Source organism: Protopterus annectens, chromosome 13.part0 (genome assembly GCF_019279795.1).
Source record: "Protopterus annectens isolate FY-2018-M chromosome 13.part0, PAN1.0, whole genome shotgun sequence".
Taxonomy (NCBI): Eukaryota; Metazoa; Chordata; order Ceratodontiformes; family Protopteridae; genus Protopterus; species Protopterus annectens.
In genome coordinates, this window is record NC_056747.1 from 132,404,066 (window position 1) to 132,430,838 (window position 26,773).

General features: G+C 45.2%; 1 protein-coding gene across 2 annotated transcripts in view; it reads right to left on the minus strand.

The window, feature by feature from the left end:
- The window catches only part of LOC122817656 (scaffold attachment factor B2-like), a 1,188,489-nt gene that overhangs the window by 382,420 nt on the left and 779,296 nt on the right, over window positions 1–26,773 (minus strand). For both annotated transcript variants that reach the window (XM_044090719.1, XM_044090720.1), the window contains exon 13: window positions 5,509–5,645. In XM_044090719.1, coding sequence (XP_043946654.1) covers window positions 5,509–5,645 — 137 coding nt within the window. The remainder of the gene's footprint in view (window positions 1–5,508; window positions 5,646–26,773) is intronic.

The window sequence follows — 26,773 nt, forward strand, 5'->3', positions numbered from 1 at the left end:
CAGTCTGGTGCAATCAGGATAGTTCTTGGCTTGTCCTGTCTGATATTTAGTAGAACCTTCGAGGAGGAGGAGCAGAGGGGGGGGGGGGGGTATAGATTGAGAGGTTTTCCCAGGTGAAGGACAGGGCATCCACTTTCCAAGCTTGGCTGTGGGGAGTTCTGGTGCAATATTTGCTCAAGTGATACTTCTGAGGGGAAGCAAAAAGGTACACCTCTGGTGTTCCCCACCTGTGCCTCAAAAGCTTGAATATTTTGGGTTCCAGTTTCCACTCGTGTGGATCCACCAGATTTCTGCTTACGTTGTCTGCAAGTGAATTTAGTTTGCATGGCAGGAATTGAGCTTGCAGGTGCACCTGGCTGCTCAATGCTGTGTTCCACAGAGCCATGGCTAATCTGCAGAGTGGGTAGAAATGGTTCCCCCCTGCTTATGTTGTCTGTCTTTACCAATAGTTGTCCTAGAAGAATAAAGTCTTTGAAGGCTGTCAGAGCATTCTGTACAGCTAACATTTCTTTCTGACTGATATGCAGGTACATTTGCTTTGGGTTCCCCTTGCCCTGAATGCACTTGCCCTGCCATGTGAGCCCCCCCCCCCCCCCATGCGTAGTCCAATGTGTCTGTTAGGGTTTGGCCGGCAGGGGGTAGAGTGAAAGGGAGTCCCTTGTGGTTTGCAGGTGTCTGCCCACCAAAGGAACTCTGTCCTTAAGCAAGGAATGACAGGAATCATTGTTTCCAGGTCCTGAGAATGTTGACAGCAAAGACTTTTTAGGTACCACTGAAGTTTCCTCATATGCAGTCTTGCATATGAAATTAATAGAATACAAGAGGCTATGAACCCCAGGGCTTGCAGTATTTTTCTTGCAGATAGCTGGGTTTTGCTGGACAGTAGATTGAAGTAGTCAATAATAAATACATTTGTTTCTCTGGTGTGCGGAATACCATCTGAGAAGTTGTGTTCAAGCTTGCTCCCAGAAATACAATCTGTTGGCTGGGTACCAGCTGTGATTTCTTTTCGTTGATGGTGTACTCCAGTGAAGTTAGAAGTCCCTTTACAAATGCCAGGTGCTGTAGTAGCAAGTCCTGACTGCCCACCTGAATCAGGCAATCGTTCAAGTATGGGTAAATCTGAATGCTTTTCTACCTGCAATACGCAATGGCTGGAGCTAGGCACTTTGTGAATACTCTGGGTGCAGCAGATAAGCTAAAGGGAAGTGCAGAGAAATGATAGTGCATAGAGCCTGCTCTGAAGCGTAGGTATTTCCTGCAAGATTCCCTTATGGAGATGTGCAGATAGGCTTCTTTTAAGTCTAGGGTTGCTAGCCAGGAGTCCTTGGCTAGCATAGGAAGCAGCTGTTGGAGAGTTAGCATTTTGAATTTTGGAACCACCAGAAAGGTGTTCAGAATAGACAGATCCAGGATAGGAAGCCAAGAGCTTTCTTTGCTGGGAACCAGAAACAGTCTGGAATAAAAACCTTGGCCCCATTTGTTCTGCTGGGACAGGTTGAATAGGCTTGATGCTGAGAAGAGAAAGTACTTGCTTTTGGGCCTCTGCCCACTGGTTTGGGGGGAGGTCTGGCCATCCGCTTAGGGTTGGGAGTGAGTGGAAGTGGAATCTGTATCCCTGGGAAACTATGTTTAAGATCCATCTGTCTTAGGTAATGTATTCCCAGTTTTTGGCATGCAGGGCAAGTTTCCCTCCTAAAGGTGCAAGTACTTGGGCAAGGCTTGGAAGAGGTAAGGATAAGTCATTGTGCCATTTTACCATAGAATTGTGGCTTACTACTCCTTGTTTTGGATGTGGGAGCACTCCACTGCTTAGAACTGTGCATACCCAGAGACTTAAGTCTTGGTGGTCTGTTGCCCCTGGGCTTGGACTGAAGGCCTGGAAGGGACTGGAAAAGACCCGTTTTTTTGAAGGCCAATGCCTACTGAATTTAGGTGGCTGTACTTGTAAGAAATCTTTAACAGTTTGCATAGATTTAGCTTTCCCCTCCATTCTTTTGAGGACCTTCTGTGTTATTACCAAATAAACGCTCTTGGTTTAATGGTGCATCCAGTAATTTTGCTTTGACACGATCTGGCAAGTTTTGTTCCTTAAGCCAAGCATGCCTTCTAAGAAGGGACCCAGTCACAGCAGCCCTGCAAGATGCTTTTAAGGCATCAAACCCATATTGCAAAGTATGTTTACCAACTTGGTTAGCAGAATGCATTAACTCTTGTAAATCTTTATGTTCTGCACAGTCAGGAACCAACAACATTTTCTTCTTAATTAGCTCCATAACATGCTGCTGATACTTTAACATATGAAACTGGCAATTTAAGGCCCTAATGGCAAGAGTAGCAGAGGTGTATAGCTTCTTACCCCATCTGTCTTAAGCCCTGGAATCCCTGTCCAAAGGGGTAGGATTTGTGGCAGATGTAGCCTTAATGCTTTTATTTCCCTGGGAAATGGTCTCTGGATCCGCAGTAGGATTCTTAAAAAAGAATTTGAGAGAGTCAGGTACTATACAGTACTGGTCAGCTTTCCTGGGGACTGGAGGCAAAGTATCAGGAGTAAGATTGGATTGCAAGAAGACATCTACAATTTCCAGAACAGTAGAGATAGCTAGAGGCCTGTGCTGAGGCAAGTTTAATAATTCCCAGAGTCTATTTTTGGACAGAGTAGTCCTAGCTCTCCCAGCGGAAATGCTCTCTAAGGGTATTGCAGGGTTTCACCAAAAGAAAAATATTTTAGGGAAAGCAGAGGGAATGGAATCCTCTGCATCAGAATCCTCAGATAGTTAAGGGTATTGTCCTTGTAGTCACAGAAGGGTCAGAGTGATCAGATTCCCGATCAGAATAATCAGAAGGAAAAACAGTTTGTGTTCTCTGAGGGGGAAGGCTGACTTCCCCTAATTAAGGTAACGAGGTCTTCAGCCATTCTAAGCATTTATTTTTGTGGCATGTGGGCCTGAGAATTCACTATGGTTGTTGCTTTCCTAAGCGTAGTGCTAACTCTAGGCCTGAGAAATTTGGTATTTTTGGTTTGAAATTAAGTAGTCGGTTTAATATGTAAATCGGAAGGTCTGAATACACACTCAGAAGCCGGTGCCTGCACAGCGGCGCTGGACACATCCAAGGTAGAAACATCTGTAGCTTCCACAGTCTATGTAGCATCTCGCGGCACACCGGACGCAGAATGGGTCTCAGTAGAGGCCTGCGAAGCTGTAGAAGCGGGTATCAGGGGCTGCGAAAGCGCCTCACTGAGTACTGGTGACTAGCTTAATGGCAGCATCATCGGCAGTTTTGGACCCATGTGGTCCGTCTCCGGCAGTTTTGGACCTATGCGGTCCGTCTCTGTCTTTATCCTTGTGTTTTTCAGAAGATCACTAGTCTGATGGCTTATCGAAGCCATTTTGGAGTACGGAGATAGAGAGCGAAAGAATTTGGCTACAAAAATTGCCCGATGATGAATAGTTCGGGCGTTGAACAAGGCACAAAACTGACATCGAGGGATGTCATTAGTCTGGGCCTGAACAGGTGATGCAGTAAGAATGAAAATCTCTTAAGTATTTGCTTTCCACAGGAAAGACAATTCTTAATTTTTTTTCTGACCTCGGTTAGAGCAACAAAAAAGGATCCCCAACGGGGTACTTTTCTTTTAGAAGACTTCAGGTATGAAACTCGAAAAACGAAAATTTCAGGAGGCGGCCAACTGGCACTTGCGTACTGCTTCTGCTTTGGGCACCACACGGTGAGAAAGACTGATGTAATGGCGTTGGCTGCATGTTTTACACCCCTGATGACCTGACGTCATGGAAGAAGCGACAGCATCAGAAGCAGAAATCCCAAGACTCTGGTATTCAGGCCAACTGAGGGCTACCTGCAGGCAGATAACCCGAATGTGATGACTGCAACAGTGAAACACGAAGAACATCTGTAGGCACAGTGGCCTGGGATGGTGCCAAAGCAGGTACAGTTGTCGGAGCCAATGTTGGATCCAAGGACGGCACCAAATTCAGTGGTGCCATGGTTGGAACCAAAATAGGGGTGAATATCCTGGACGGCACCGAGGGAGAAAACACAGAGCCTGGTGGCCTAAGAGGTCTGCACATAGGGCACCGGCGAAGCATGCAGCCAACTCAGTTTTGTAACTGATGGAGATGCAGGAACAGAGTGACTCCGTTTTTCCTTATGTTTTATGGTCTTTGGAGGGGGTGAGACCTCAGACCTAGATAGAGCCTCCAAAAAAGGTGTCTTGAGTAAATCATTTAAAATAAGTTTGGTTTTACGTTCTGCTAGTGTATGACTACTAAAACTAGCACAAATGTCAGTCAGCTTTAATATGATCCACACCCAAACAGTAGATACAACGAGCATGTGTATCTGAGTTAGGCATCTTACGCCCACACTTGTCACTGTTTAAACCCCAACTTAGCTTTGTCTGACATAGTAAGGCAACAAGGCTATCCTACAGAAAAAAAAATGAAAAGAAAAAGGGAAAGAATACCAATGATGGTATTTAAAAAAATACCACAAGTGGTAAGGAAGGGCCTTGTCAAAGGCAGGAGAGAGGGTCAGTACCAATAGTGGTAGAAATTAAATTACCAAGGTAAAGGGTAGGGAATAGGATTATGTTATAGGCGACAGTGAGAAAAGGCCAACTTGACTAAAACAATTTTGAAGAGAAAATGTCTGAAAAATAATGTTTTACTTAGCTTTGAGAGAGATGGCTAGCACATCTGACTAGGAATGCAGCAAACGAGATCTGGAGTACCTAGGAGAAGGGCATTATGAGTAGGTATTGGCTAAGAGTTTTTGGCTGGAGCGAGCTTGAAAACTGCTACATCGGTTCCAAGGACAGAACCAAGGTCCTATTAGTAATTAAAGAACAAAGATTTACATCAGATCAAGCATTTAGACAATTTGTTCTTAACTTCTGCACTCTTTACTAGAAAAGCGATCACCTGCACGTGCATCATAAAAATACTTCAGGTACAAAATCGCAGCTACACTTTCCTTTACACCTACTTCAAAGTCACCACTACACAAGTGATCAAGGTTATAAGAAAAACATTCTCTGAAGAAACCGACTTAGCAGCCAATAGACCCAAGTAATACAACTGTGAAACCTAAAAGCTAACAGTTTACAAAATTACTTTCCAAAAAAAAAAAAAAAAAAAAAAACAAAATCAATACAAAACTCCACTAAATATCTAAGGTGAAGCTACAGAATGAAGCAATCACAATCAGTCCTCATATGACCAACAGTATAGAAAGGATGACAGCATACCACACTTCATCATCAACACAGGTAAAAAAGACAGACTAAAGCAGTAAATGTAGCAATAGTTGTGGAGTGCAATCATTGGCAATTACTCTTAAAGAACTGGTACCAGCGACTGTCCAGAATGACTCAAGTGCTTTGCAGTGTTATGAATGAGTGGGTTTATTAATAGACTTGAAAGGACACAGCAAGTGCTATCAAATATATATTACTCTACACCATGAGATTTAACAACCAAGTGTTACCTGCGTCTCTCTATTTCACGAATTTCTCGTTCTTGTTGACGCTGGCGTTCACGCTCCCTAATTTCCTTGATTTTATCAAATGAAAGAATGTCACTCTTGTCTTTACTACTGGATTTTTTCTCCGAAGAGTTGGAAGTCTACACACAAAAAAAAGTTCAAGTATAATTTCTGAACACAGCACACAAACGTTGCCTATTTCGATGCAACAGTGTAAAATATGCAAGCCCATTCAAGGTGTGAAACATCTGCTAAGCTAATACTCAATATTGCATCAGATGGCAGACAATCTTTCATAGCACAACACAATAGTTCAGTACTACTTAGTAGCATCTGTGCTATTCTAAAATCTCCAGAACAAAGACTGATTTGGTCTCATCTCCCAACCTGTGTCAGAAGCATGTCTACCACACAGCACAAAGTTGTTGACCATTTTAAGTGAATTACTCCTGCATGAACAAACAGTAAATGTCAGACAAAAAAAATGCTTAAAGCTACAAAGATTACATTGCAACTTCTCAACAATTGGAGACAGTCAAAGTAAATGGGGTAAAGATCAGCATCTCCTACAAAAAAAAAAAATTCATGTTTATAATTTCCCCTTTTGAGTGTTCAAAGGAGACCCTCCGGTAGCATTCAAAGCAGTAAACCCCTCCCACAAAAACACTTAAATGGTGTCCAATTTGTAGGGCAAACTCTTGAAGCCACCTTCCAAAAAGAACAAAGCAGAATATCATGATCCATGAATGCGTGCATGGACAATAGCAGCATGGCCAGGGAACAAATACCTATTCTCCTCAAACAGTTCCAGGTACTAGAAAGTGTGATGGAATAGCCTTCAACTCTACAAAAGCCTGCTGTTATTCTGGGAGGATTAGGGAAACACTGAACAATTCTGGGTGCTTGAATGCTAAATGAACAAAAAGATACTCTGAGCTGTTCTGTCCTCCTCTGCTAACTTACCCAATGGTAATTTACTCATTCATTTCATTTTGTAAACCAGGATAGTCCAACCGAACCAAAACAGAGTTTCAGTGGAGTCAGGGGGATGTATAGATTTATAAAAAGTACAGTTGTGTGTCTAACTTAAATGTAGCTATTAAGAGCGTCTTTACTGTTGCAGTAACAATACTTTGGCATTTCCTGCGTTGGAAGCCATCAAGCTGGCCTGAATACTAAAAATTTTCCTCATCCTCCTGGCCCAGCGGATGCCCCCCCTCCAGTGGCATCAAGACGTTTAGGTATGAGAATCAACAGCTAGCACTATATCTTTTTCTCCATCTTAACCCTACACTACAAGTTAGAAGTCCCACTCTCCAAGCCGTAAGCCAAGAGCACACAACACATGCACTGTCCCCAGCAGGCAAGGTGCAACACAGACCTGTGTAAACATCTAAACAGGTGAAAAGGGGAAGGAGAAAAGGGAGTCCTCCTTAACCCATAGTCAAAAAAGGGGGGAAGGGAGGTAAAGGACACTGCAACAGTGAAGACACTAAAGACCCGTACATTTATGAGAAGAAGATGTTAGTGTTTTCATTGTTGTGCTAGTACCATTACAGGAGGATTCCCAAAGTTACAGGAAGGGGTGGTCAGATAGGCGTTACGAAACAGAAGGCAGAAGCAAAACATGCTCTTGAAGCACAGAGCAAACTGTAGAGGGGAATGCGCATCAGGAAGCTGCCTGGGTGGGTACCCCCCTGACAAAGGGAGTTGTGGTAGCAGTGTCCTAATGTTGTAATGTGCACTCTTAATATGGTGCTTGTAACAAAAGATGCTATTAGAAATCCACTTTGAAATATTCTGACAAGACATTCTAGTTTGTGAGAAGCAAAGGCAAAGAGTTGTACTTTGAGGGTTTATATGACTAAAACTTAAGCGGTCTGTGTATGTCCTCTGAATGTAGAGTCATCTTCCCCAATCCTGAGGATTTGGACAGAACACAGGTAATTGAGTAGCTTGGCTCAAGTTGGATCTCAAACTAATTGTAGCGTGAAAGGAGGATTTGTCTTCAGGGACACTGTCATAGGACCTCTTGCCAAGCAAGGGCTCTGTATGAAGAGCACCCCCAACTCAAAACATTTTCTATCCGAGGTGACTGCTACAAAGAAGGCAGTTTTCCAAAAAAAGAAATTTGATATCTGCAGAGGCAGCAGGTTTAAAGGGGGCAGGGTAAGCTTTTCCAATACAAAATTTGAGTCCCAGGCAGGGGTCTTCCTGCAGGTCCTTAAACAGATAATTCCCTTGACAAACTGTTTAACCATGGGCTGCAAGAAAGTACAGTTTTGTACCTACCATAAATGTAGATGTCCGAACTGGATAGCATCTGCAGTCATAACAACTGGGTTGTCCTGTCGTCAGGCAGCCCTTCGGTCGGCCGGATTCCAAAGTCCGGGTCCGGCTTCGGCTGATGTCGCACTTCACCCGACGTCATCTCTGCTGGTCTTCGGGTATAAAGGCATCAGCAGACGCCATTTTCCTCAGTGTTTCTTGCCCCAGATGCCAGTTGCCCTCTTGGAAGGCTAAATTTTGGGTAAATGCCAATGTTTCCAAAAAGATAGAAGGCAAACACAAAAAATAAGCATGTATGTACATATATACAAACAAATACACCATAAGAGACTCCCCCCCAGCTAGCTATTAGGAGGGTAAATACCCTAGGAGTACCACAGAGGGAAGGAGGGAGGGTAATCCTGACTGCAGATGCTATCCAGTTCGGACATCTACATTTATGGTAGGTACAAAACTGTACTATGTCCTTCATGGATGCATCTGCAGTCATAACAACTGGGTAGAATACCATAGCCAACTAGGGCAGGAGGAAGAATAGATTATGGTGTGGTTAGGATCCCTTGCAGTACAGCAGTGGCAAACCCTGCTCGGGATCTGGAATACAGAGGTAAATTATAATGCTTGGCAAATGTATGCACGGAGGTCCAAGTAGCCGCCTCAATAATGTCGTTGGTTGCCACTCCTCGTAAGAAGGCTGTGGTAGTGGCTGTTGCCCTTGTAGAATGAGGCCTTATGTTCTGTGGAATTGGTTTTCCATGGAAGGAGTAACAGAATCGTATGCAATTTCCTATCCATTTGGAGATTGTCTGTTTGGAAATTGCTTTTCCTTCCCTTCCTGTTGCATAGGCTACAAAAAGCTGGTCAGTTTTTCTGTTACTTTTTGTTCTGTCCAGGTAGTAGCGTAGCTGTCTATGTACATCCAAGGTATGCAGCATTCTTTCCCCTCTGTTTTGTGGGTTGGGGAAGAAGGTAGGTAGGTGGATTGCCTGGTTTAAAGACACTCTGGATACCACCTTATGCATAAATGTAGGATTAGTCCTCATGGACACTCTACCTTGGTGGAAGATTAGGAAGGGTTGTACTGCCATTAGGGCCTGAAGTTCATAAACCCTCCTTGCTGAGGTTATTGCCAGTAGGAAAGCAGTTTTCCATGATAGATGCTGTAGGTCTGCTGTTGCTGCTGGTTCAAAAGGTGCGAGTGTCAACTTTTCTAGCACAAAGTTCAAATCCCAAGCTGGCAATGGTGGTTTCATAGGAGGTTTTACATTCTTGATCCCTCTGAGGAACTGCCTGAGTAGAGGATGTGAGAAGACAGGTGGATCAAAGCTGTATTCTGCTGAAATAGCTGATGCATGTATCTTGATGGAGGAATAGGACAGGCCTGTATGTAGAAGCTCTGCCAAGTACTCCAGAATGTTAGCAATATCTATATTCGACACATCTTTTCCTCTTTCAGCACTCCAAATGACAAACCTTTTCCATTTCCCTGCATAGTTCCTTCTTGTTGAAGGTCTGCGGGCTTCAAGGATAATGTCTTTAACCCTTTGGGAAAGATCTGGATTAGTTGCTGCTATGTGATGTTCCATGCATTCAGTTGCAACGTTTTTAGGTTTGGATGCATGACGCTGTAGTTGTTTTGAGTTAACATCAAAGGCATCAGGGGTATTGACCACATTTTGTCCTGAGACATGCTCCTCAGCAATGGGTACCAGTGTTGCCTTGGCCAGTTCGGAGCTATCAGGATTATCCTTGGACGTTCCTCCTTGATTTTTAGTAATACCTTGTGTATCAAGGGAAGAGGTGGGAATGCATATGCTGTCAGACCTTTCCAGCTGAAGGAGAGCGAATCCACTTTCCATGCAAGTGGATGGAATGTCCTTGTGCAGAATTTTTTGAGCTGGTGATTGAGAGGGGAAGCGAATAGATCTATCCGTGGCATTCCCCATTTCTTTGCGATGGTCTTGAAGATGTCCGGGTGTAGCATCCATTCGTGAGCATCCGAGGTGGTTCTGCTTAACATGTCTGCTAGAGTGTTCTCCTTTCGGTACAAATATTGCCTGTAACTGGATGTTGTAGCTGAGTGCCAGGTTCCAAAGGTCCAAAGTCATTCTGCATAGGGGGTATGAATGAGTGCCTCCCTGTTTGTTGATGTACCACATGACTGTGGTGTTGTCTGTCCTTATCAAATGGCCTTCTTTGAGAAATGGTCTGAATTTTTGGATTGCCAGTTTTACTGCCAGCATTTCTTTTAGGTTGATGTGCAGGTGAAGCTGGTCCTGCGTCCACAATCCTTGTACGCATTTGTCCAGCATGTGAGCCCCCCATCCTAGGTCTGAGGCGTCTGTTGTGATGGTTTGGCTTGCTTGATAGTTGTGAAAGGGTAGGCCTGGGTTTGACTGGCATGCTTGAGCCCACCATAGGAACTCCTGTTTTAGGCATGGGATTAGTGGAATTTCTGCTTCTAGGCTGTGCCTGTGTTGGGACCATAAATTCTTTAGGTACCACTGTAGTTTTCTCATATGCAGTCTGGCATGTGGAACCAAGATTATGCATGATGCCATGAAGCCCAAGGCCTGCAGAACTTTTCTTGCTGTTAGCTTGTTCTGTTTTGTTAGTGCCAAGAAGTAAAGAGGGAGTTCTTTTTGTTTTTCTGCAGTTAGGAATGCCATTTGTTTTACTGTGTCCAATTCCGCACCCAAGAATGTCCTTGTTTGGGATGGAATCAGCCTTGACTTTTGTAAATTGACTGTGTATCCCAGTGCTTGTAGCAAGTAAATGACCCTTTGTAAATCTGTTGTCAGCTTGCTTTTGTTGTCCCCTTGTAGCAGGCAGTCGTCCAGGTATGGATAAATTTGGATTCCCTGTAGTCTGCAGTGGGCGATTACTGATGCCAGGCATTTTGTGAATACTCTGGGCGCAGTAGATAAGCCAAAGGGCAATGCTGAGAATTGATAGTGCTCTGATCCTGCAAGAAATCTGAGGTATCTTCTGCAAATTGGTTGAATGGGGACGTGCAGGTATGCCTCCTTGAGATCTAGAGTTACCAGCCAACACTCCTTGCCCAGCATGGGAAGAAGTTGCTGTAAAGTCAGCATTTTGAATTTTGGGACAATGATGTATGTTTTTAAGGTGGACAGGTCGAGAATAGGTCTCCAACTTTTTTCCTTTCTTGGAACTAGGAATAGTCTGGAGTAGAATCCTTTGCCTTGTTCTGTTATTGGTACTCTTTCCACAGCTCTCATCTTTGTTAATTGCATTATCTGCTGTAGAGCTTCTGTTTTTTGATTTGGAGGCAGGTTTGGCATTCCTTTTTTGACTGGTAAAGTGTGGAAGTGGAACCGGTAACCATGGTCTATGGTTTGCAAAATCCACTTGTCTTTTGTGATATTGTGCCAGTTCTTCGAAAATAAGGTTAGTTTTCCGCCTAATGGTGCTGCTATTTGTTCCCTGGTAGGCGGAGTTAGAATCAAGTCACTGTGATTGTCCTGTTGTAGTGGTAGTGGCTGTGCCTGTGCCTCTGTTATTACCTTGCCACTGTCGTCCTCTGTAGGCACCCCCTCTGGATTGATTTCTGCCTCTGGAACGTCTATTCCTGCCCCTTTGGGATCTTGTGGAGTCAGGAAAGGACCAATTTTTGGCAGGCCAGTTCCTGCTAAACCTTGGGGGCTGAACCTGCAAGAAATCTTTAACAGTTTGTACAGATTTTGCCTTTTCTTCCATTTTCTTCATTACCTGCTGGGCAGGTGTACCAAACAAACTGGCCTTATCCATAGGAGCATCTAATAACTTAGCTTTAACATGACCTGTTCCTTCAGTCATGCATGTCTTCTTATCACTGTGCCAGTCATGGCTGATCTAAATGAAGCCTCCAGTGCATCATAGCCACATTTTAAGGAATGGTTACTAACCTGTTGTATGTTATTTACCATTTCTAATACATATTTCTTATCTATAGAGTCATCAGAGGATAGTTTTTTAGTTAACTGATCAAGCATAAACTCTTGGTATTGTATCATGTGAAACTGACAGTTTAAAGCTCTAGCTGAGAGAGTAGCAGAGGTGTAAACTTTTTTGCCCCATCTGTCTAAAGACCTGGCTTCCCTTTCAGAAGGAATAGGGTTTTTTGCTGTGGTCGAGGCTACTGCCTTAGGCCCCTGGGATATAGTTTCGGGGTCTGCAAGTGGGGCCTTGTATAGGTGATGATGAGTGTCTGGCACCCTGTAAAATCTATCTGGTTTGGCAGGGGCTGGAGGTAAGGAATCTGGTGCAGTGCAGACATTAAATGCATCGTCCACAACAGAGAGGACAGGAGGTATAGCTAAGGGCCTGTGTTGTGGTAGGTGCAGAAAAGTCCTAAGTCTTTTTCTGGAATCTGAGAAATCCTGTTCCTGCCATTGGAATTGTTCTCTCATGGCATGTAAGGTTTCCCCAAAAGAGAATTCTTCTGGTGGAGAAGCAGCTGGAATGGATTCTTCAGCATCTGAGTCTTCATAATTGGAGAAAGGAGCCTCTGGCTGGTCTGTAATATCTGAGTCATCCGCAGAATCATCAGAGGACACAGGCTCGGGGGGGCTCTGCTCTAGGTCTCTTTGATAAGTCACTAGTAACCACTGTTGTAGGTAAAATTTCTGAGGCAGATTCAAGTAAAGTAGCCGGAACCTCAGTAGTAGTCATTGATTCGGCTGTACTTTGATCAGTTTTCTCTGTTTCGGCCGAAACAGAGACACTCGCGGTTTGCTTAACCATGGTTTCGGCCGAAACCGCGGACCGCGAGTGTCGGTCTTTTTCTTTGCGTTTTTTAACAATTTGGGTAGTCGGAGGATCCGACGGCATAATGTACGCAAAATCTGAGCCGAAAAACTGTTCAGCAAACTCCGACCGATGCCTAAGTGTTCGTCGGTTGAATGAAGCACAGGCCGAACAGGCTGCTACGTCGTGGTCTGGGCCTAAACAAGGCAAACAGTAAGAGTGGAAATCTTTATGAGGTATTTGTTTCCCACAAGTTAAACAGTTATTGACTTTTTCTGACATCGGCTGAGGCAAGAAAGAGTCCCCAACGGGGTACTTAGCTTTTAGAAGTCTTCGAAGGAGTATTCGGTAGTAGTAATCTCTGGATCTGACCGACCGGCACTTGCGAACCGCTTCTGCTTCGGGCGCCACGCGGCAAGAAAGACTGAGGAAAATGGCGTCGGCTGATGCCTTTATACCCGAAGACCAGCAGAGATGACGTCGGGTGAAGTGCGACATCAGCCGAAGCCGGACCCGGACTTTGGAATCCGGCCGACCGAAGGGCTGCCTGACGACAGGACAACCCAGTTGTTATGACTGCAGATGCATCCATGAATGGTGGCTATACAGGCAAGAACAGATGATGGACATGAATTTTAACAGAGTAATAGGAAAGTCCATTAGAAAACAATTTTTTCAGATAGCACCAAAATGACTCTGGCTTGCAATGATTGCTGCCTTTTAGCTTGGCACCACAATGAAAACAGTTTCCAGTTTGAGATGTAGGATTTTCTGACAGAGGGCCTACTGGCCTCTTCCAAGACATGCAAGACATCCTTATTGAACAGCTGGCCCTGTGGAATCAGGATTATATAATCTAAGCCACCAACTTACAAAGTGCTAAAGGTAAGGTGAACTGTGACTCCTTTATTCTGGCTTAAGAGAGTCAAACTCCTGTGACACCATCCGTAGCTTTTCTCAATTCATACTGTGTGAACAAAATAGTTGTGTAAAATCAGTATTCTCTACATGACAGTTCTGCACCATAGGCAACCAGACGCCGGCCAGTATACAAACATCTCTCACTACTGTAGTGTGTGGTATGTTACACGTAGGCTTCTGTCGAATATCAGCCACAAAAGCGGCGTATGCCCGCACAGTCTGAAATGAATGCCCCAAGAGCAATATTAGCCCAAGGAAAGTAGGGTATGAACATTCAAGGTACAGAGCCAAACAACCAGGAGGAAGGAGGGCTAATTGGAATACTGCAACAGGGAAGAGACATCCAGTGCATGGTAAGATTTTACACAACTATTCTGCGTTATTCTATTCATCTGGTGTATCATTCTTTACATGGGTTAGAGTACAAACGCTCATGCGGAAAGGGTAGAGTAAGTAGTTGTTGAGCTCTCCAGAAAGCTATGGAGAATGACTCTGGCAAAACCTGCCCTATCCTTAGAAATGCCTTCCAATTGCAATGTTTGTTGAAGGGTATGCAGAGAAGTCCATATAACTGCCTCAAGAATAGAGCTAGTGTCTAGTCCCTTAAAACACCAGATAAAGCTACAGCCCCCTCTGAAACCACCCTTACATAAGAGGCACGGATCGTTGTGTACACTTACCATAAATGTAGATGTTAGAGTGTATTCACTGGTGCAGTCACCACATCTGGGTTATCCCCTGCAGGGTAGCACTCGGCTGGCCTGAATACCAGAGACTTGGTATTTCTGCGTCGGTTGGTGCTCCTTGAGGACTGACGTCAGGTCACCAGCAGTATAACGTAAGGCAGCCGACGCCATTATGTCTTTCTTGCCCTAACCTGTCAGAAGCCCCCAAAGTAGGAGGCCAGGTTCTGGAGGAAGAATCCCACCAGCGGAAAATAAATACCAATATGTCCCTTGTAAGAAAAGTCGAACAGGGGAGAATGGTAATAAAAGGAGAAAGAGAATAAAGGGGGATGGAGGGAGGGAAACCAGGACCAACAGTGAATACACTTGAACATCTACATTTATGGTAAGTGTACACACAACTGTACTCTGTACTTCCGTGTTTCACTGTTGCAGTCATCTCAATTGGGTAGATTCCCACAGCTGAGGAAATGGGTGGAGGCAGTCAAGGAAAGTACAGTTGTGTACCTACCATAAATGTACATGTTCGAGTGTATTCACTGTTGTAGTCATTACTCTTGGGTTATCCTGCTGGCAGGCTACGCTCAGTTGGCCAGAATTCCAAAGTCTAGGTTCCGGCATCAGTTGCGGTCACCTCTTCCCTGACGTCAGTGCGCCAGGGGTATAAAAGATACAGCAGACGCTATTTTCTTCAGTCTTTCTTGCCGCACGGTGCCCGAAGCAAAAGCAGTTCGCAAGTGCCGGTTGGCTGACTCCACCACCATGACATCTACTGGAACTCCTTTAGATAGATGCTCCTTGTCAGAGGGGGCAGACAACAACTTATTTGGTCTCCTTGGGACCGGTTCCACAGTGTCAGGAGTTTCCCACACCTTTTGACAGACAAGATCTAATAGCTCATCAAAAGGGGGAGAAACCCAAGAGGTGGAGGGTTGAGACCCGAAAGCCTTCAGGAACACAGACTCCTCTTCAGAAGGGGATTTGGATGGCCAGCCGCCTCTCTGCTTCAGGATCTCCAGGATATCTGAAAAAGAGATCTTCAGAAGACGACTTGGGGAACCCCTCTGACTCCTCGAGGTCAGTAGCTGACGGGAGTCAAGGTGTTTCCTCTTACACAATCTCTTTCTGGCGGGCTCCTCAGGCAAAAACTCTGGGGAGATGTCAGAAAGCTGGGTACCACTCATGGAGGAATCCTGAGGTTTAGGGTCTCCGCTGCCCATGGACAGAGCATGATCCAAAACTGACACCGGTGCTGGAGGGGACAGAGTATTGGTGCCGTGGGATACAGCTGACGACCTGGCCAGTACACTCCTCATAACCTCGAAGGCTGATCCCCCCCCCCCGGCTCTGAAGGCTGACTAACTGAAGATGAAAAGTACAGTTTTGTACCTACCATAAATGTAGATGTTCGAAGATCCACATTGCTGCAGTCCTTACATATAGGTAGTCCGCTGTCCTCGGTCGGCCCTAATACCAAAGTATTAGGCTGACGTCGGTCAAGGCGCTTAAAACTGACATCAGGACGTCAGGGTACAAAAGCGCATGACCGACGTCATATCCTCAGTCTTTTCTTGCCCCAGATGTCAGAAGGCCCTAAAAAGAAAGGGCAAAGCCAAAAACAGCAAAACAACCAACCACCCCTGCACTAACCATATTTACAATATTTACAACCCAAACCACACAACCACCTGTAACTACAGAGGGGAAGGAGGGAGGGTAAATTGGACTGCAGCAATGTGGATCTTCGAACATCTACATTTATGGTAGGTACAAAACTGTACTATGTTCTTCATCTCACATTGCTGCAGTCCTTACATATGGGTAGAATCCCAAAGCAGAGGTAAGGGAGGATGGCAAAACTATAAAGCATTAGGAGCTGCCAAAATGCCCTGTAAAATTGCAGTGGCAAATCCAGCCCTAGATTTAGAGTAAAGTGGAAGGTGGTAATGCTTAGAGAAAGTATGCACTGAACTCCAAGTAGCTGCCTCCAAAATATCCTTAGTAGCCACCCCCCTTAAAAAAGCTGAAGAAGTGGCAGTAGCCCTAGTGGAATGAGGCCTAATCCCAGCTGGAATCTCCTTACCATGATGGGAATAACAGAAAGCAATACAAAACCCAATCCACTTAGAAATAGTTTGTTTTGAAACAGGTTTGCCCTGAGAACACAAAGCAAATGAAACAAACTGCTGAGACTGCCTGAACCCTTTAGTTCTGCTCAAATAATATCGCAACTGTCTGTGTATATCCAAAGTGTGCAAAATCTTCTCGCCTTTATTTTGGGGGTTTGCATAAAAAGTAGGCAAATGAATAGTTTGGTTTAAAGCCACAATAGAAACCACTTTAGGCATAAAGGAAGGGTTAGTACGCAAAGACACCCTATCCTTGTGGAAAATTAAGAAAGGCTCAACCGCCATAAGGGCCTGTAATTCAGAAACCCTTCTCGCAGATGTAATGGCCAACAAAAAAGCAGTCTTCCATGATAAATATTTCAAATCGGCAGTCGCTGCAGGCTCAAAAGGTTGCAGAGTGAGTTTCTCCAACACAAAATTGAGATCCCAAGCAGGAGTAGGAGCTCTACGTGGGGGTCTTATATTCTTTGCCCCTCTAAGGAATTGCTTAAACAAAGGATGAGAAAATAATGGTGGGTCACAGTCATAGTGAGCAGAAATTGCTGCAGCATGAACCTTTATAGAGGAGAAGGACAAACCTTTGTCCAATAACTCAGTAAGGTATTGAAGAGCAACACTTAAGTTAGGTTTAGAAACATCAAAGTCCTTTGCTGTACTCCAAATTAAAAATCTCCTCCACTTATCTGCGTAAACTTTCCTTGTACTAGGCCTTCTGGCCTCCAAAATAACATTCAAAACTTGTTGTGGAAGCCGAGACCCTCCAGGGTTTAAAACAGAATATGCCAGGCTGTTAGATGTAGAGAGTGAAGTTTGATATTGAGTAAATGACTGTTCTCCTGAGACAGCAGGTGTGGAATCGAAGGCAAAGGCCATGGAGGCTCCGTACCAGACTTCTCAGTAATGGGTACCAGTGCTGTCGAGGCCAATCCGGAGCTATTAAAATCATGGTTGGCTTGTCCTGTCTGACCTTCAGGAGTACCTTTGGGAGGAGAGGCAGTGGTGGAAAGGCATACACGTGAAGATTGCTCCAATTGAATGAGAGAGCATCCACTTTCCAAGCTGTGGGATGAAACCTTTTCGTGCAAAACTTTGGCAGCTGGTAATTTAGTGGAGAAGCGAACAGATCTATGTCTGGAGTTCCCCATAACACTGTCAATTTTCGAAATACATGAGGATCCAATTTCCACTCGTGGGGATCCATAATTTGTCTGCTCAACACATCTGCTAAGGAGTTCTGTGCTCCTGGCAGAAACCTTGCCTGAAGATTTAGCTGCAACCTGAGAGCAGTCTCCCACAAAATCATTGCTTGTCTGCATAGAGGATATGAATGTGTCCCCCCTTGCTTGTTGATGTACCACATGACAGTTGTGTTGTCTGTTTGAATCAACACCTGCCCTGGAAGAAGTAAATCCTTGAAAGCTATCAATGCAAATTGGACTGCTAACATCTCCTTCAAGTTGATATGTAAATGTTGAAGTCTGGCAGGCCACGTGTCTTGTACCCATTTTCCATTTAGATGAGCTCCCCAAGCTTTGCCTGAGGCATCTGTCGTTAGAATTTGACTCGCCTCTGGTCGGGTTACAGAGAGTCCCTTGTTTAGGTGACATTCCTGAGCCCACCACAAAAATTCCTTTTGAATGCAAGGTATTATCTGAATGACAGTGTCCATATCTTGGCAGTGTTGCGTCCATACATTTTTGAGATACCATTGTAGCTTCCTCATATGCAGTTTGGCATTGGGAAGTACCAGAATACAAGATGCCATGAACCCCAAGGCTTGAAGGACTGTCCTTGCAGTCAGCCTGGACTGACGAGACAATTGATGGAAATAAAAAGATTCTTTTGTTTGTCTGGGGTCAAAAAGGCCATCTGGGATGCTGTATTCAGTCTCACACCCAGAAAGCACATGTCCTGAGAGGGTACTAGACTGGACTTTATTTCGTTCACAGAATACCCTAGGCATCTTAACACTGCCATCACAGTGTAAATGATGAAGAAGTTCGTCCTTTCCTTGAGCCAGAATCAGGCAATCGTCCAAATAAGGATAGATTTGTATTCCTCTTAGCCTGAAGAAAGCTACCACTGGAGCCAGAACCTTCGTGAACACTCTGGGCGCAGTAGATAAGCCAAAGGGCAATGCAGAGAACTGATAATGAAAAGTCCCAGCCCGAAAACGCAGATACTTCCTGCAACTGGGCCTGATGGGAACATGAAGGTAAGCCTCCTTGAGATCCAGAGTCACCATCCAGTGATCTTTGCCCAGCAGAGGTAAAAGCTGCTGTAACGTCAACATTTTGAACTTGGGAATGTCCAGATATGTGTTGAGGATAGATAAGTCCAAAATGGGTCTCCACGTGTCCCCTTTCTTTGGTACTAGAAACAGGCGAGAATAAAATCCTAGGCCCACTTCTGGCAGAGGGACCGGTTGTATAGCTCCTATTTGAAGTAGAAGAGAAATTTGGTTGTGAGCCTCTAGTCTTTGCTGAGGAGGAACGTCTGGCATGCCTTTGAAAGGAGGCAAGGTATGGAAATAAAACTTGTAACCTCTGTGTATGATATCCAGTACCCATTTGTCTTGGGTAATTAAAATCCAATTTTCCTTGAAAAGTGCCAACCTTCCTCCCAAAGGTGCTGCCAGGCAAGAGGGATCTGGCAGCTGAAAAAGTAGGTCATTGGGCCTGTTTACGAAAGGACTGGCCCCTACCCTCACTCGAAGATTGTGCAGGTGAACTCCCAGTTCTAGGTCTGAAGGAACTCTGTGCTCTGCCCCTACCACGTCTAGATCTACCCCTAGACTGAGAATCATAAGAAGGATACGTCCACCCCTTAGCAGGCCAATTCCTACTAAACTTTGGAGGCTGAACTAGCAAAAAATCCTTAACAGTCTGCATAGACTTAGCCTTGTCCTCCATTTTCTTCAAGACTGATTCCACAGGTGGACCAAACACTTCAGACTGCAAAGGAGCATCCAAAATCCTTGTTTTAACATGGTCAGAAAAATTCTGATCCTTCAGCCAGGCGTGCCTGCGAAGAACTGAACCAGTGGCAGCCACCCTAGACGAGGCCTGCACAGCATCAAAACCACATTGTAAAGAATGCTTACCAACCTGCTCAGAGACATGCACCAAATCTTGTAATTCTTTACACTCAATGCCTTCTGCCAGAGCATCCACCTTAGATTTCAATTGAGAAAGAAGAAAGTTTTGATATTTCAACATATGAAACTGGCAATTCAAAGCCCTCATTGCTAAGGTAGAAGAAGTATAGACCTTCTTTCCCCATCTATCCAAAGCTCTGGCCTCTATCTAGAGGAACCGGATTCTTTACAACAGAGGCCTTGACACCCTTGGGTCCCTGACTAATAGTTTCTGGGTCCGCCCTAGGACTCTTATAAAGGTATTTATGAGCCTCAGGCACCCTGTAATACCTATCTGGTTTAACAGGCGCAGGAGGCAGAGAATCAGGATTAAGCGAAGCCTCTGAAAACACATCCTGCACAACATCCAGAACAGGTGGTATAGCTAAGGGCCTATGTTGAGGTAAAAGCAAAAATTCCCTAAGCCTTTTCCTAGAATCAGAGAAGTCTTGACCTTCCCACTTAAAATGCTCCCTCATAGAATGAAGTGTCTCTGAAAAAGAAAAATCCTCTGGAGGAGAAGCAGAAGGAGTGGAATCTTCTGCATCAGAATCAGAATAAGGAGAGTACTCCTGCAAGTCTTCAGCCGAAGACTCTGAAACATCTGAAGCCTGTTCAAAACTTCCCAACTCCGGCTCCACCCTAGGCCTCTTATCAGGAGGGGGCAAAGAACCTCTAATCAGAGTAATCAAATCTTCTGCCATTTTAAGCATGTGCTTCTTAGGCACAGACCCTGCTGAACTAGGAGTGACACCAACAGATGCTAAACCTGGCCTGCCCCTGGGAGAAGCCTTGGAAACAGAAGGAGAGGGCCTAACCACTCTGGGAAGGGAGGGGAGTACAGTAACCTGGGAAGCCCCTTCAGCCTGCCCTGCCTCAAGAGAGGCCACATCCTGCAAAATTAAAGTCTCCCCCTGAGACTCTAAAGAAGCCTCCGTCGGACCCACCGGTTCCACTGAAGCCTCTAAAGAACCGGCGTCCGGAACGGACGACTCATCTTGCCTGGGTTTAACTGTTTTGTCTTTGCGCTTCTTGGTGGAAGCGGGCGCCGGAGAATCCGACGGCATATTATAATTGCACCGCTTACCAAAGACCAGCCTAGCACAATCTAACCTTCGCTTAATAGTGCGCTTATTGAACCTAGCACAAAGCGACACCCGACTCACGTCGTGCTCAGGCCCCAAACAAGGAATGCACAAAGAATGATAATCCCTATGCGGTATCTGTTTCCCACAAGAAATACAATTATTCACTTTTTCTGACATCCGGTACTACACTGAGGCAAGAAAAAAACAAAATAATCCCCAACGGGGTACTTAGCCAACTTGGATTCGGTCTGAAACTCCGAACTCGAAAAATTTCAGAACGCCGAACGGCACTTGCAACGCTGCTTCTGCATCGGACCATGCGGCAAAAAAGACTGAGGATATGACGGTCATGCGCTTTTGTACCCTGACGTCCTGATGTCAGTTTTAAGCGCCTTGACCGACGTCAGCCTAATACTTTGGTATTCGGGCCGACCGAGGACAGCGGACTACCCATATGTAAGGACTGCAGCAATGTGAGATGAAGAACATCAGTAGTAGCCCTCAGCACAGAGATGAGGTCCGAAGCTGATGTCGGGCCGAATCACCGAGAGGAAGGCTCGGAACCGATTAAGATCAATCTGAGACCTCCCCTTCGGGTCCGACCGGAAAACCGCGAACCCTCTACCCCGTGGACTGAGCCAATGTGGTCGGAGCAGAAAACAGAACCAAGAGGTGAGGCTACTGGGACTGACCTAACGGCGTCCGACAGCACCGACAACTCTGGCTTCGAAGGCCAAGAAAGGCTTGGAGGAGGAACAACAAAGGATGAAGAGGCCATTAGCTCCGGAGAAGACTGTTTTAGCCAACACAGATGACTGAAGCAGTTTCTTCACCACCCTATCAACGTCCTCATTGGAAAAGGACCTGGAAGATAAAGTAGGAGATATGGATCTTCCTACAGAAGGGGACTTGCAGGAAGGGGAATCTGGTCGAAAAACTGGAGACCAGCTCCAAACCAAAATATCCGTGACTGGCTCCAAAAGGCTGGGAGCCGAAACGGACTTAAGTCAAGAGACTACCTTCTTTCGGCACCAAGGGCAATGGAACCGAAGGAGAAGCTATTCTAGCAACTTTCTCTGGCGGTTCCGAATAAACTGAGCCGGAGAGTGCTTCTTGGAAGTCCTTTTTAGCTGGAGAGGATAATGCACTGCAGACTTGGTCAAGTCTTCCTCGGAGTGTTTAAGCAGTCCTTTCAAAATGAGCGTTTTCTTCCTCACATTGTAGCACACGGGGACTGAAGGAATGAAAAACAAGCAGGACTCTTGGAGGTGAACAGCCCACAAGCAGCGCACACACACAGACGCGCGCGCGCACACACACACACACAGACACACACACGCAGACACACGCAGACACACACACGCAGACACACACGCAGACACACACACGCAGACACACACACGCAGACACACACACGCAGACACACACACGCAGACACACACACGCAGACACACACAGACACACACACGCAGACACACACAGACAGACAGACACACACAGATACACACAGACAGACAGACACACACAGACACACACAGACAGACACACAGACACACACAGACACACACAGACACACACAGACACACACAGACACACACAGACACACACAGACACACACAGACACAGACACAGACAGACACACACAGACAGACACACAGACAGACACACAGACAGACACACAGACAGACACACAGACAGACACACAGACAGACACACAGACAGACACACAGACAGACACACAGACAGACACACAGACAGACACACAGACAGACACACAGACAGACACACAGACAGACACACACAGACACACACACACACACACACGCACGCAGACACACACACAGACACACACACACGCTGACACACACAGACACACACACACGCAGACACACACACGCAGACACACACACGCAGACACACACACACGCAGACACACACACACGCAGACACACACACGCAGACACACACACACGCAGACACACACACACACACGCAGACACACACACACGCAGACACACACACACGCAGACACACACACAGAGTGCCCATCAGTTAAAGACATTTTATTGCTGCATTCAACACACTTTTTAAATCCCGAAGGCCTGTGTTCCTTAGGATCCTTGGACATGTTGAAAGGAACAAATTAATACATACATGCACTACACCCAACTAACAAGAAACAGAGCCTCTAACTGAAACAGCCCAGAAACCGGTGGAAAAACAGGGAGGACTAGGTTCTCTACCTCAAACGGGCCTAGCCCAGGGAAACAAAGGCAGGAAAGCACCACTAACCAGACAACACTAAACGCTAGCATAATGGAGCACCAAACCAAAGACCACACAAAAAATGGGAAGGACTAGGTCCTCTAACTTAAACATGCCTAGCCCGTGAGGAAAGGAAACAAACGGGATACCCAAACAGCCAGACAAGGGCACAAAAAAACAGCCAGAGAAACAACTACAGGCAGTAAAACACCACTACCACACACACAGCTATGAAAACAGCTTTTTAGAGCAAAAACCAGTCAGCAGTTTATAAAAAATTTTATAAACAATATACTTGGCCAAGGCCAAAAGCGAGACCATGTCTGAGTTTAATGAGCGGCAAACGAGATCTGGGGAATAGACCTGTTGCATGATGGGATACCACGAAGATACACTAAGTCACTGTTCATCCAAAAGTAGCCAAAAACATGGTAGTCACAAACAATTTTAATGAAGCTTTCGGATCTACACCCTTCATCAGCACATGTGCTGATGAAGGGTGTAGATCCGAAAGCTTCATTAAAATTGTTTGACTACCGTGTTTTTGGCATGATGGGATACCTCAGGCACGAGCCAATTGAAGACTTCGAGCTAGAGTATGGCAGAGTTGTACCAGAGGTTCGGCTCCGAACCCACGGGTAAGAATGAAGGCGAGATAGGACTACATAACATGGAGAGTTTTCCTCCTAGGAGTAAGTGAAGGTGGGCAGAGGGGGGAAGTGGAGGAGAGTCATTGCGGCTTCTGACCATAAGGGGTTAGATTAGAAAACTCTGGTTTTGAAGTGGAGGTAAGTCCACTGCTTAGATCTCTCCCATTCCCTGGGGCTGCTGTCTAGGAGGGGGGGGTATGTTTCCATGGGGCCTAGGCTGGGATGGTTTACTCTGAGCAGGAAAGGACCAGTGCTTGGAGGGACAATGTCTGCTGAACCTAGGGAGCTGGACTTGTAAAAAATCCTTAACTGTTTGCAAAGATTTTGCTTTTTCTTCCATCTTTTTTAGGACGTCTTCTGCCTTAGTGCCAAATAAAGTATCGTTGTGCAAGGGGGCCATCCAACAATTTAGATACGACATGGTCTGGCAGGGGTTGTTCCTTAAGCCATGCATGTCTTCAAATGACAACTCTAGTGACTGCTGCCCTGCAAGAAGTTTCTAGGGCTTCAAAACAAACTGTGTTTAGTTACTTGATTTGCAGAATGCATTAAGTCTTGTAAATCTTTAGATTCTGCCCAAGCAGGAAAGGAAGACGTTTTTAAGGAGTTTCAAGGTATGTTGCTGAAATTTCAGCATATTTAACTGACAATTTAGTGCCCTGAGGTGTATACTTTTTAACCCCATCTGTCCAATGCTCTGGAATCTCTGTCTGAGGGGGTGGGATTCTTAGCAGAGGTTGCTTTAATCTCTTTTGGCCCTTGAAAAATGACCTCAGGGTCAGCTGTTGGATTTTTAAAAAGATATTTGTGAGTGTCATGGACTCTATAGTACCTCTCTGGTTTTCTCGGAGCAGGAGGTAGGGCGTAAGGGAGTCAAGCTGGATTCAAGGAAAACATCATCCAGGACTGGGGGGGGGGGGGGGGGGTGGTCAAGGGTCTGGGTTGCAGATTTAGGAATTCCTTGAGTCTCTTTTTAGAGTGAGGGTAGTCCTGACTCTTCCACTGGAATTGCTCCCTTAAAGTATGCAGGGCTTCTGCAAAGGAAAAATCCTCTGGGGGAGAGGCTGAAGGAATAGAGTCCTCTGCATCAGAATCTTCACAAGTGGAGAGGAGTTGCACGTCTTCATAGTCAGATGCATCAGATTCATCTGACTCTTGTTCAGACAAAACTACAGGGGACAGAGCTCTTCCTTTTTGGGGGGGTAAGCTTGGCCTGATCAGCACAATAAGGTCTTCCGCCATTTTAAATATTTGAGACAGAGGTAGGAGGTGCCTGAGAGTGGGTAGTTTCTTGTGTGTGGTTCAAACCCTGGGCCTAAGAAACTCAGTTTTTGAAAGAACAGTAGTCGCGAAAGACGTCAGTTTGTGTCGAGATTCGGTAGTGTGAAGGACTTCCTCGGAAGCTGATGCCTGCTCAGCAGCTCCAGACCCATCCAAGGTAGAGACGACTGCAGGATCCTTAGTCGAAGAATTTTTGTAGCATACCGGACTCCGAAAAGGTCTCGGCAGCGGCCTGCAAATCAACTGAAACTGGCATCAGGGGTTGCAAAAGCATCTCACTGAGTAATGGAGGACTGACAACTAGCTTAACAGAAGCGATGCCTGTAGGTTTGGACCTGCATGGTCTCTGTCTATCTTTACATTTTTTCGGAGAATCTGCTGTCAAATGGCTTACCAAAGCCATATCAGATTTAGAGGACAATAAATGAAAATATCTGACTATAAGGGCCCGACGATGGATAGTTCTAGTGTTGAACAAAGCACAGAAGCGACAACGGGGGACATCGTGGTCTGGGCCTAAAAAAGTGACGCAGTAAGAGTGGAAGTCTCCGTGTGGTATTTGCTTTCCACAGGCGAGAATTTTTTCAGACATCGGTTAGTACAAGAAAAAAAGGATCCCCCATGGGGTACTTAACTTTAGAAGACTTCAACTTCAATTCAGAGACAAACTCAGGTAGCGCCGACTGACACTCGTGCGAACAGCTTCTGCTTCGGGCTCCACACAAAAAAGACTGACGTAATGGTATCGGCTGCCTTACTTTATACTGCTGATGACCTGACGTCAGTCCTCAAGCGACAGCAACTTACGCAGAAATACTAAGTCTCTGGTATTTGGCCCAGACAAGGGCTACCCTGGCAAAGATAACCCAAATGTTCCAAAAAACAGTAAAAAACAGACTTGACCGAAAGAAGTTTAATACCAAATATAAATTAAAAATGCACAACAATCAAAATAAGTGCTTTCGTTTGGCGCCTGCCAAACTTTTTCAAAACCAAAACAAAAACTTTTGAAAGAATTTGGAAGGCGCCAAAAGAAAGCGCTTATTTTGATTGTTGTGCACTTTTAATTTATATTTGATAACCCAAATATGATGACTGCAACAGTGAAACACGAAGAAGATCTTTAGCAGTCCAAGTAGAAACAGTCTGGAAATAGGCAATCCCAGAGCCCAGGGATGATGGGAAACAAAAAGCTGGCTTGACTTCCTGATAGACTAATCCTAAGTTGTCAATGCACATCTAGGGTGTGTGCAGCACCTTCTCACTAGAATTCCAGGGAGAAGAAAAGGTAGGTAAATTAACGGACTTGGTTGAGTGACAATTCAGTGACTACCTTGTGCATAAAGGAACGGTTGGTATGCAATGATACCCTGCCTTTACCAAAGACGAAAGGGGGGGGGGGTGCCATTAGAGGCTGGAGCTCAGACACTTCTGGCTGAAGTTAAAGCAAGTCGAAATACCATTTGCTTTATTTAAGGAATCATTAAAATCAAGAAGCAATGTAACGCAAGGCTAAAAAGCTCTCAGGCAGATGTGTACAGAGTCAAACAATAGTTTCCTTTGGAAGGAAAGCCATTTTTTTCTGAATCTGAGACTCCTCAAAAACGCCAGCCTGTATGTGGGTATAAAACTGGACTTTATGTTCAATCCCAAGTTGGAAACTGATTATGGTCAAGCTGAGAAAAGTTACTTCTTCCACAGTGCTTACTTCTATTGGACAGTTGTTTGGTCCGCACACCCTTGGACCTGCAAAAGGCAGTCACTGCAGCCAGAAATGTTGTAAATACTCTAGGAACAATAGCTTAAGCAAAGGGTAATACACAGAACTGAAAACTTTGTTTCAGTGAAGGTGAAATTGCTATCTTTCATGCTCCTTCGCTATGGGGGGGGGGGGGAGGAGATGTACATTTTTTTTAGATTTGGAGTGACCATGACCATCTGTGGAGAGAATGGGTAGAAGTCCTAATGGATGGGTCCTTATTACTATAGCACTATCTTCCTCATAACCTAGAGGAAAACAGCTCTTGTACTCACTTTCCTCACTTATCTAGAGGTAAAACCCTGCAACTCTCTT